Raw genomic sequence first — 11,878 nt, forward strand, 5'->3', positions numbered from 1 at the left:
CCACCCTAATGTCTACTTACAGGGTGCCCAAGATCAATGAATGAGTTAATTAAGGTCCGGGCGAAATGAATTGGGGTCTTCCTAAAATCGTACACCAAATTCTCCCTCTCCTCTCTCTCTCTCTCTCTCTCTCTCTCTCTCTCTCTCTCTCTCTCTCTCTCCCTTCTACCTCTTTTTCTCTCCCTTACACTCTCTCTATTGTCTTGTCCTTCTCTCGTTTCGTTGTCACCTTACGTGATGGTTATCTGCTTTTCGAGTGAAAGAGGCAGAGCTCGTACACGCACAAAGTACGTGGAATGCCAGAGCCACAACATACATGAACATAATTACGCCAGTGATGATAGTGCTGCACTACATTGCACCTGGGGCGTCAATGTCAATAGTCCACCCTTCGCTCTGCTCTGTTTTCAAACCTCTGTCCAGGCATGAAGCCCTTTAAAACTGAGTCTTGGGCGGCTAACACAAATTCATGGTTCACGTGAGACTTCGTTAAACTGAGTTCTTCCCAATCCAGGCGATGATTGCGCTGATGCAGCTCCTGAGCGGCGGGATGTTAGGCCGGGATGTTAGGCTAGGATAATAATAATTATTATGTTGCTCGAACAGCCCCACTGTATGCACCATGATGTGTGATGTGCATAATACTATGATGATTATTTTTGTTCTCTGGGTTAGGCCATGGAGGCACACGCGCCCGGACATGCCTGTCTCTGGGACGGTTGCACTGAAATACTGTTCCCATCGCCAGTTTAAACAAGCGTATGTTCGGGATCCATGCGTGTTCCCAAACCCCGGCGCCACGTTCCTGCACGAACAGAAACCATGCCCTTCGACTCAAACATGCCAACCAATGGCTTTCTGCACAACATGCCTTGGGTACGACTCCTTTAATTCAGAGGAGAAGCCCCAGTTTCAACAAATCACCCACAGCATTGCTCGCACAAAGTTTAGGTTTCCGTACGGTCAGGCAGTGATATCTGCGCTGAGTCCGATCGGCAGAACTTTCAATAGTAATGCATGATAGTGTATAGCTGGAGGTGTGAGGGAGACGTATTCTGTGGACACGACTCGGGATAGGATAATAATCTCGGATGCTCAAGGTTGGGTTTGACGAAAAGCAAGCGCTGCGAAACGAATCGTACTTGACAAGAGACAGGTCTATACCTAGGAGTATTGAGATAAGTCAAATTCAAGATGAAAGTTATGATAGTTCTGAGAGTTCGGATTCAGCAGAAGAAGGTGTTGGAGTTTTGACCTGGAAGTCGCTGCGACGACCATGCTGTGGGTGTACCGACGCACTGCAGTACGCTGGCCGTTGGTGAGGGACTGTTGCCTTCCAGGATCCTGTCCAGCTCCGATGCGCTCATGTGCTGCTGCGAGCGGTCGACGAAGCAGCTTGCAGCGGGTGCCAGCGGTGATGGCGGCTGGATGGCGTTGCCCAGAACTCGACTTGCGAGTCTTGGAGACCACGCCAGCTGGTTGGTCGCTACCAGGTTGAAGTAGATGCGAGTTAGTGGTGTAACGGGAGTGAGCGGAGTCACTGGTCGAGGGCTGGCAGTGGAACGGAGACTGGACAGGTCTGCACTGCCCGGAACCAGAGGACTGGGCGAGCCAAAGGCGCGAGTCATAGCCGGGTAGGGTTGTGCTGCCGATCTGGATAGCTGGCGGGTTCTGCGAGCGCGCAGGCAACCAGTAGCATTCGACTGCATCATGTCCGACGACCAGGTGGTATCCGGATGGGTAGGCCGTGCCAGTTGCGACTGAATGGGTGAGGCATAGGACGCTTGCACACACGATGTTGATGTGGTGCTGCAGCTGGCTGTGGTGATGGTTGAGTCGCGAACGCTGGGAAATGTGAATGAACACTCGCTGTTGGCCGAGGCTGGCGGCGACATTGTGCCGTAATCGCTATCCACCGTCTCTGCGGGCAAGGACGTATTGCTACACTGCAAGTCCACAGTGAGAGGTGATGGTCGAGAGTGAATGCTGCTGTCGCTTGTGCGAGTTGTGGCGGCGTCATCACTTCCCTCGCCATTGCAACCCACGCTGAGCTGAGCCGAGGCGATGCCGGACGTGGGTGACGAGTCCAGGTCGCACGTGACGGCGCCGACAGAGGCGACCTCTTTGTCCTCGGCCTCCTGCAGCATCTTGCTCATGACGGCAATGTACTGACCGGCACGACGCAGGATGTCCATGCGCGACAGTTCCGGCTCCGACGGGTGAATGGGCACCAGGGTCTTGAGCGAGTCGAACGCGTGCTTCGTGCGTCTGCTGCGATCTCTGGCGCGGGCGTTGCAGATCACTCGCTTCTCAGGCAGGATCTGCGTGGTGTTCTCCTCGACTTTGTGGCAAATGAACGACGAGCGCAGCTCATCAAGGTCGAGTTCCTCCTGGCAAAGTTCGGGCTCGTTCGCGCTGTTGTCACTCACGCTCAAGAGACCGGACAGATAGTCGATATACTCGGACGCGCGTCGCACCACGTCAATGCGCGTCAGCTCCGGCTCGGCTACGTCCTTGGGCGTGACACCGCGCAGCGCTGTGAAGGCCTTGCGCAGGGCTTCGACCCGGTCGCGCTCACGCCTGTTGGCAGTGCAGCGCTTCTCGTCCAGGATGGGCTTGTAAGTGATGGCCGGCTCGGCGGAGGCGGCAGCTGGTGAGACTTGCTCGCTCAGCGGTGACGACGCTACGCCGACAGAGGCGATGGTGGGCATGGCACAGGAGAGTGCATCGGCACCAGCACTGCAAGATTGTTGGAGAAGCAAATCCATTCTGACGTCACGGAGTGTGGTACACACGGGAACTATACAGCAGTGAGTGTGCGTGCAGCGAGCTCAAGAGACTGGACTCGAGAGAGCTAGAGAGAGAGGTGTTTTCACTGAAGTGTTGTTGATCGTCTCGTGGACTGTTATGATTCCTCTCTGGTGCAAACAGTGAACTTATAACCCGTGGGCTGGTGACCCAGTTCGACCTCGACGTCGACTCCGATCCGAGCCTAGCCCCCCGATCGACATGCACGCATGCAGCATGCAGGCTATCCAAGCCAAGTGTGTGCGTGGTGAGTACGCGTGGCATGCATAATTCCCTGTTCAGATTCTGCAGTGCGTGGGTATGCAGTATGATTGCTCCTACTGTCTTTCCTGTATGTACATGCACATCGTGTTCCCAGTACTCGGTATGGTGGTCATGCCCTCTCACAGTCGCAGTCAAGTACGTGAACAAGCAGATCCCGTGATCACTCAGCACAGCGAGCTGGCACATGTATCATGTGCCCATGGCAAGTATGTGCGTGGGTGAGCGGGACTGGCACTACTTGGGTGTGCGTGGGGTATCCATTCTACGGACACACGGATACTGTACTAGCAGTAACTACTGTATGTCAGACCATCAAGCATTCCGGGACGACTGGAAAGTGTGCAAGTGAAGCCAACACTAGGACAGAAGACCCTTCATGTACATGATATGTGTTGGGCTGTGGCTGCGTGGGCTGGGGCGACAACTGAGCTAGCCAGAGTAGATGCTCATTTCACAGTCGCCCATGCCCACGCGCCAGTCAAAATCCTGCGGTCCGAAAACTCAGATTTTTTCATGCGCTTGCCCTCCGTACATGCAGCCGGTCGACTCAAAATGGTCGAATCGATCTACTGTCGCCCACGACGCTCAACAGCTGTGGTGTGCGCGATTCTAAGGTATGCCGACAAAAGAACATCAGCACCACGCGAAAACCAGAGTCTAGGGCTACACAGTATAGTGACTGTGGTCGATATACACATACACATGGCAAGACAGCAAGAGAGTGAAGCTGCAAGGGGACACACGGACTTGATATCCACACTAGGAGGACACCCACCGCCCACATGCACACACACACACACACTAAGAGACGCCAGCCATGCTAGCCATACTGTCCTGAAAACGGTACCGTATGGCCAAATGCAGCACCGGCAGAGAATCAAGCCACAAAGAAGGCGCATTGGCATACATTACAGCTGCTACATGTACATGTAGCGCTCCAATGGGCAATAATCATGCATGAACTAATACTTGAACTGGTGGGAGCACTGCACAACAGCTGGCTATAATGGTGAGATTGATAGACGCAAATACGGATTGCAGTGGGTAGGGTAGGATGGGGTGGACGCGACGCCATACAGATAAAAAACTACAGAATATCACCTATAGATCGAAACCACGCAGGTGCTGCGTAATACGTGAGGGGAAAGTCATAATCCTGGCGCCAAGCAATGTCCTCCGCTATCTAAACAACGTCGTTCACTGTCCATGTCCACACGCTGCATAACAATTTCATCGCTCCGCAAACATTACGAACTTAGAACATTGTAACATAAACAGCCCAACGCGGTCCACAGACGGAGCAGCAAAGATAGTAAGCTGTCCAATATGATCCTCCTATCATGCACTGCACATGAAACAGACTATTGGAGGCGCTGCCAGGCCCTTCTTGCACTCGGCAGCAGCTGCAAAGTTCTTCAGATGCCACGAATTCAGTGGAGCTACAAAACTGAGGTTCCACGCAAAAAGTTCATTCATTTCTTTACCACCACAAAGCAAGAACGGCATGGTACCCTAGCTGACGCGCCTAGAGGAATACAGCAGAGTTTGTCCGCGGCCAGGGCTTCGTGGAGAGTTGGACGCTTGCACTCTGCCAGTATAAAGCAGACACGTCGCTGGGTGGACACACTTCGATCCCTGCCTCTCCATGGGTCTGCACTTTCCTCTTGGTGTTCTTCCTTTTGCCCTGTCAACCAGATTCATGTGTGGCCTATGGTGAGAGAGAAAGAGAGAGAGAGAGAGAGAGAGAGAGAGAGAATGATGAGATATTTATGATGATGAAAGTAGCTTAGATGCGAAACGGTATGTGAAAGCGAAGCCTAAGGAAGAATTTTGTTTTCTCCTTCACGACTTCTTCTCATCTTCCCTCTCCTACGTGAACTACGTTAGCAACGTCTGTCTTTAGCAATCCATAATGCACATCCCTTTCTATGCATGTTTATGGTGATGGTCGCAGCAAGATCCTTCATCATTCATGTATGTTCAATTGTGGCGGATAACTACATTTATGATGCTCACTTTCTTGCAGCCATAAGGATTCCAGAGTATAGCTGGGCTGGTGGAAGCTTTTCCGTCCTTATTACTCTCTGAGTTTTGGACTTGCTGCGAATGCTAGTGCTTCAGTCAACTGCTTGATACATGTGTATTACTACTAGGAGCCAAACTGCATGCGGAGGTGTCCTTGTCAGTATTTTCACCGCAGAATGAGGATCACTGCCAGGAACAAGGTACCTTGGCGGCGGACGTCGATCGTATACAATCATTTCAACATTGAAATAGTGCATTTTTAATTGATGCCTGTTGATCACGAGATATTTTGGTAAAGTAGCATATTAGAAAACCACTGTCAACCAATTTTTCATGTTACATGTTCTGGAGGATTCTAAGTATCTTGAAAACTAGTTTCAAGGAGAGTAGACATACAGAGAGCTTCAGAAGTATTCAAGGTGCACGGATATTTCCTTAGGTAATTATCAACAACACATCCGTCTTGACAATTGCAATTTCACACACTGAAATGGTCCAACCGACTCAGAGTTATCTCCACAATATTTCAGTACAATGCTCCAGCAATTTAGGATGTGTGTACCTGCAACGCAGGCAGTGTGGTGTGAACCTTATACAGTCAGTAGATGTACCTGTAAGTGATATGTTATGTGATCACTAAGAACACTGAAGATATGTGATATTACCAGACTGATTGCATCACCTTGACTGATCCACAAGCCGTACAAAATGACTATCTACAGCTATAATGTATGTGCTGTGCCAGTACATGGCCAAACTCAGCTCAATAAGACATGGGCCAATAAGACGTCACCTGGGTGGCTGAAAAATGAGGACAAAATAGCTGCTACCATGCATTCTACATGCCAAAGAAGCAAGGCAAGATGCCTGTACTGCACAAAATCATACAATGTCATGTAATAATTATTATCTAGCTGCTGATAACACTGCTGTTATTGTAAAATGTAGTAGCAAGAGTACATAACCTCCCGGAGATTATCTACTCTTGTCCGTGCATGTAGTTGTAGGAGACCTGGAGTCTTGTTTTTAAGCCTCTTAAACGGGCAATCACAGAACAGGAGACCTGGAGTACACTACAGTGCCATGAATCTGCCAACAGGCGCGTAGTTCTTCCACGGATTGTCTCGACTCCATGCCTGCCTGTAAATAAGGAGTTCAGTCGGGCACATCCGGTGCCTACATTATAGTTTCCACTAGTGAGCAGCAGATCATAAACCCTATGAGAAACGCATCGACGCTAGTACGCCCTACACGCGGATAGATCGTGGTTGAAAGACGTTGTGTCGCTCAATATCTATCACGAGCAAAATACCGTAGTGTGAGTCAGAGTGAAAGGCCAAGTATCGGGTTCTCGGCTAGGATAGACTACAATACTAGTCATACCAGTAGTTGTTCCGCAGCCAAAGAATAGCAAAGTATGTTCAAATGGCAGAAGTGAGGAGTGAGGAGTGCATATCAGTACATGTATCAAGCATACTCATGATGTTCGGCACGTCCTAAGCAGTAATCCGTTACACCAGCACAGGCACCACACCAGTCGCTGGACATGTCTTACCTCTGTCCTGGACTCTACGGATGTCAGATCTGCAGATCTGGTGCGTTCAAAGAGCCATTCTGCCCCGCTAGGCCGCTCACTCCACTCCAACGGTATCGCTCATCTGCTTCAAAAGTAGATACTCTGTAGTCCCATTCAACGCAGCGTACACGCTCGTTCATTTCCCCTTCAAGGTATCGTAGAAGCTTTCATCTTCCCTACTTTCGTCACGTCTTCGGCAAGGCATGAAGTTCCTTTCCTTCTCCACCCATCATTAGGCTTTCGTCATAAGCAACAAACAGCAACGGTCGAGGAACACTCATTTCCAAAACGTTCCGGACCAGAGACACTTGGGAACTGAGCCCCTGCGCTCTTCACCTGGCCTTTTCACTCACGCAGAGCAGCCAGAAAGCTGTGCGTGGGATGTGCTTGTGAGTGGTGCTGATTGGAGTGGTGGGCGAGACGCACTGACGCTTGACAAGCCAGCATTGGCATCAAGACCTGCAGTAGCAGTCAAGAGGCCAGTGTCAGTGGCTTGTTGCGGTTCTCAGCGCTAGCAAAGTCAGGTGTGCAAGCAGTGCATGCCATCCCGTGGCATATGACTCTCACTCTCAGCTGCAGGAAAAAGTACAGTCAGTGGCGAGCAACAACACTTGTGTCCGAATCCCGGTTGCGTGGGTTTGCGGTGAGGTGGGTGGAAAAGATACAGCCTTACACGTGCAACACCGCTGCACGACTGCACGCTCGATGTACAGCAAGTACTAGTAATGCTGACAGTTTACTAGCAGTTGGGTAGCGTGCAGCGTGGGTGAGCGACAAGACCGCGGCATATGCACGTCGACGCAATCGACATATTTGTGTGGGTGTTTTGAGCTAGCAGCTACAGTACTACTAGTACTAGGCTCCGGGTCGGACAGCGCGAGCTCTGCACTGAAGTCCTCTTCCGACGAAGTACTGTAATCTGGTGAGTTCCGTTCTTCACTGGTAGTACGGGGTGGGGATTCTGGGGAATTGGATCCTTGGCTAGTACATGTACTACATGTGCTAGCCAAGGATCCTTTCAACACAGTTTATTCCCTGCTCAGAGCTCCATGTCGACTGGTGACTCTCTTCAAAGATATCACAGCCTTTCTCTCTCTCTTTTTCAACATGCCACGAGGCTCTGTAGCCAGTGTAGGAGGAGACAGACGTGGAAAATAGGTGCGCGGCGCGTCCAGACATGGTGCATGCACTCCTCCCTTCACTACTCCACTGCCTACACTACAGACAGTACAGTACAGGCTACACTACAGCAAAGGTCATGTTACGCAGATCTCCTTCTCCTAGTCCTTCTCCTACCTGTAACTACGGCACACTACGTGCAGTCATGTACTGTTCTTCGAAGTGGTTGTGCGTGGGTAGTACGGTCAGTTATCACTATCAGGCAGGCATTTCCGCGATGCCAGACTGGTCGGGGGGAAACCCGGGTTTCGCCGACTAGCGACTGTCGACTGGGCCCGTGACTTGGCCGAAGTGATACAGCTGCATTACATGATTCATGATAGACGGTATCAGTCAGCAATCAGCATGCGACTCAGCCGCAGTCAGCGAGACAAGTACCATGACTGTACCTCAACTACAAAAAGTTATAGTTAGTTGTGGTCAAGACTTGACAAGAGTGCTTTGCTGAGGACCAGTACTGCCTACTGGTGGCCAGTGCAGTGGTGCTGCGCGTTGTACAGGTAGTAGTCGGACATGTATGCGGCGTTTTTCTTTTATCAACCGATGGGCCGAGTGAGTGAAACTGCACACATACACACAGTATTATCATACACGTGTCGGTGGGTGTTACTGTAGCTCTCCAATGCGTGGCCGGCTAGTCCAGGTCAATGTTCCCAGTACCGAGTTATTTGCAAAGGCAAAGGAACAAAATGCAGTCCTCCTTGGTCCACAACCTCGGTCCACTTCCGGCCGTGAAGTCAAGGCGAACCTATACAAAATAGTTGAAAATACCAGTTCTGTTTTGGAGCGGCCAGCGTGTACCGCATGGTCTACGTGTGCTAGGATTCTGCGCCCACTAGCACTGTCTGCTGAGGTACTACAGCACCGGTATTTATACACTTTTCCGGAACGTCGTCCGTAGACCTTCACCACTGGCACTACGTGATGCACATGACACGTACTACACTAGTCATGCAGTTGGAGGACCTCTACTACACCCCCACCCACACAATCATGTCGCAGCCAGCAGGACACCCACACGCCACTACGCACTCGATCAAGGCATGCCCAAAACGACACAAGATGTACCATCACAGGATTCCCCACTGAACAATCTAACAAGACCGCAAGTACTTGCGGTCGTCCACTGCAAACCGCAGGCCGTACTCCATACTCACTTTGTGACAGAAATTCCTTGGCGTTTCAAAATGACTAGTAGTAGTACTAGTATTTCAAGTACTAGTAACTAATACATACGTATGTATTTTGTATCAGTATCATTCTGACCGCTGGTACCGTGAAGGCGTGATGGTGCTAAATCAGGCGCTAGGCCTTGGCGGATAATGCTCGAAAAGGTGGCAGATTCTGCTTTTTTTGCACCGAAATTGGCAGAACCATACAAACCTTATGGCGGACAATTCCTCGAATTCTGCTCCATTTCTTTATCCACATACCAAACATGCATGAAACTTACCAGAAAAAGTACCGAATTCTGCCAATTTTTCTGCCGGCATTATCCGCCAAGGCCTAAAATCAGCTCCCTATTGAGCACTCCTTATTTTAGTACTAGTCTTGGTGCAGTACAGGTAACTATTATTATTTTAGTACAATCATGTACATGTACATGTACATCAAAGACGCCGGTCTGCACGTGATCCCCACTGGTACCACGCATGCGCAGTTCCATTTGCCTGTTAGCGACACCTCGATTTACAGGGTGTTACTGATTTTACTACCACTTTACATGCTGTGAACTGCGCCGACACCCACGGTCAACTGGGTACTCACTGCTCGGAGTGAGGGTAACATGGATGCAGCTAACGAGGTTAGCTCCCTTGTCGGGCATTGGTTGTGAGACTTACCACCTCACACTCGCCGTTAGGCGCTGCATCTGCGAAAATTTGTATATTTACAGTATCTGCTTCAAAAGAATCAAAACGGATAGTGCACGCCTTGACGGCTTCTTCCAAGGCTAGTAGAGCACTACAAACAAGAGTACATGTTTTTTTTTTCTTTTTTTTTTCTACAAAATCCACATATCTCCAGACACTGGGGTGAATGATGGAGTGTGGTGGTGGGGCCCATTGAGCTCCGCCGACATGTACCGTATTATTATTATAACCCCCGGGGGAGGGCCTTGTACAATGTAAGTTACCGGTATAATAATACCCTCGCTACAAATTGTAGTCCATGAATGTACATTTGCTTTTTCATCTGATTCACGGTGATCGTCTTGGTGGAGGGGACTCCCCAGAATTTAGGCACCGGCGGATAATGCCGGCAGAAAATTGGCAGAACTCGGTACTTTTCTGGTATTTTAAAGTTTCATGCATGTTTGGTATGTGGATAAAGAAATGGAGCAGAATTCGAGGTATTGCCCGCCATAAGGTTTGTATGGTTCTGCCAATTATTTCACTGCTTTTCGAGCAGAATCCGCCGGCGCCTACCCCAGATACGGACGTCCCTAAACTGGGGCCTGTCCATCTACCTACTTGCTACGAGTATACCAGCTACCGAGCACCTCTCTGATCTAATCACAAAAGTTGGCATTTCAACACAAAGCAGGCCCCCAAACTAATAATAATAATTAGGCCAAACTAAAGAAGGTGTGTGGTTCGACTCACCCGACCGACCGTACAATTTCAGCCCGACCGTAACTTTTTTTCGGCGGGCTGTCGTGTGACTGACGTACGTGGACTGAACACGTCCACGTCTACGTGCTGTGCGGCGTGAGTCTGCGGACGCAGGCGGCTCCTTTTGGACTTGACTTGTAGTTGTACTGCAGTGCAGTGCAGTGAGTGGTACGACTGCTGCCTTGTGCTGGTAGTAGAGTCTACTCGATACGCGTATACATGTATACAGTGTATTTACATGTACTAAAAAATATATTTAAAAAAAAAATCCGCCCGCCCGCAAAAAAAATGTCCATGTTAGTCGAACCACACACCTTCTTAGTTTGGCCTTATTATCATATTGTTATGTTTACTTTCAGCTGCTGAGGAATTTCTCATCGACATCATCATCGTGTGCCAGCACCTCTGTCTCGTGTAACAACGATAGCGGATCTGTATCTGAATGAAACCTATGAAGTTGAACACACACACACACACACACCATTGGACGCCCATCGCCGGAGGCGATGATAGCGATGCAACAGCAGAAGCCATAGCAACTTGTGCAAGGATTGCACCATCCAGCAGCTTGCAAGGCTGAAGAATTGACCGCCACTATTCAGCCTGGTCACACCACAGTGGCCACACAGCTATGAAGTGGCTTTTTCTGGCCAGTGAATCCCTACTTTTTTTCCCCGCACATACATCACACCACATACTCGGCATGCACTGGCTGTTGGTAACCACCCAGGAGAATGAAAGAAAAGTCAGGAAGAGTCGGAGAAAGAGAAGAAAGACGTGAGTGACCATGATCGTCGGGAAACGAACCTGCAACCTATCGATTAGAAATCGCTGCACATACCACTGCACCATATGGGACACACACACACGCACACACACACCTTGACCTTGATACTCATAACCCAGGAGAATGAAAGAAAAGTCAGGAAGACTTAGTCTGAGAAAGAGAAGAAAGGCGTGAGTGACCATAATCGTCGGGAAATGAACTTGCAACCGATCGATTAGAAATCGCTGCACATACCACTGCACCATATGGGACACAAACACACGCACACACACACCTTGACCTTGATACACGTTGCCTTGATAGTTGATACCGGTAGGTTACACCAAGAGTTCATAACCCCCATGGGGTTATGAACTCTTGGTTACACGGTCCCCGTCAGGGAAGAGGGGTGGAAGAGGCTGAGGAGCAGCACTTCTGATGGCGTACTAGATGGTGACGTAGTCGGAACTTCCTTTGGCAAGGGCACTCAAACGGGAAGTCGGCCCTTTCCGACACTGTCCTTCGTTTCGTGCGGTCACACTTGTGTCTGGCCAAGCCGCTGCTGGACTTGAAACTCCGGTGACAGGTGCTGCACTGCGGAGTGACCGGGTTGCCCGATGTTGGGAGCAGGTCCGTGATCGCACCGAT

The 11,878-nt window shown here is 50.0% G+C and overlaps 1 protein-coding gene across 1 annotated transcript; it reads right to left on the bottom strand.

Annotated features, from left to right (window-relative positions):
• Positions 1–946: 946 nt before the first annotated feature.
• LOC135828560 (mucin-2-like) lies at positions 947–7,010 on the bottom strand. Its single transcript, XM_065340996.1, has 2 exons — positions 6,653–7,010; positions 947–4,780 (listed from the first exon to the last, which is right to left on the bottom strand). The coding sequence occupies exon 2, from the start codon at positions 2,766–2,768 to the stop codon at positions 1,227–1,229; it is 1,542 nt and encodes a 513-aa protein (XP_065197068.1). The 5' UTR covers positions 2,769–4,780; positions 6,653–7,010; the 3' UTR covers positions 947–1,226.
• Positions 7,011–11,878: the final 4,868 nt, after the last annotated feature.

The sequence above is a fragment of the Sycon ciliatum genome, chromosome 12 (genome assembly GCF_964019385.1).
Source record: "Sycon ciliatum chromosome 12, ocSycCili1.1, whole genome shotgun sequence".
NCBI lineage: Eukaryota > Metazoa > Porifera > Calcarea > Leucosolenida > Sycettidae > Sycon > Sycon ciliatum.

Bases quoted from the DNA above. Each gene is read 5' to 3' on its own strand.
- LOC135828560 (XM_065340996.1), bottom strand. From the start codon at position 2,768: ATGGATTTGCTTCTCCAACAATCTTGCAGTGCTGGTGCCGATGCACTC.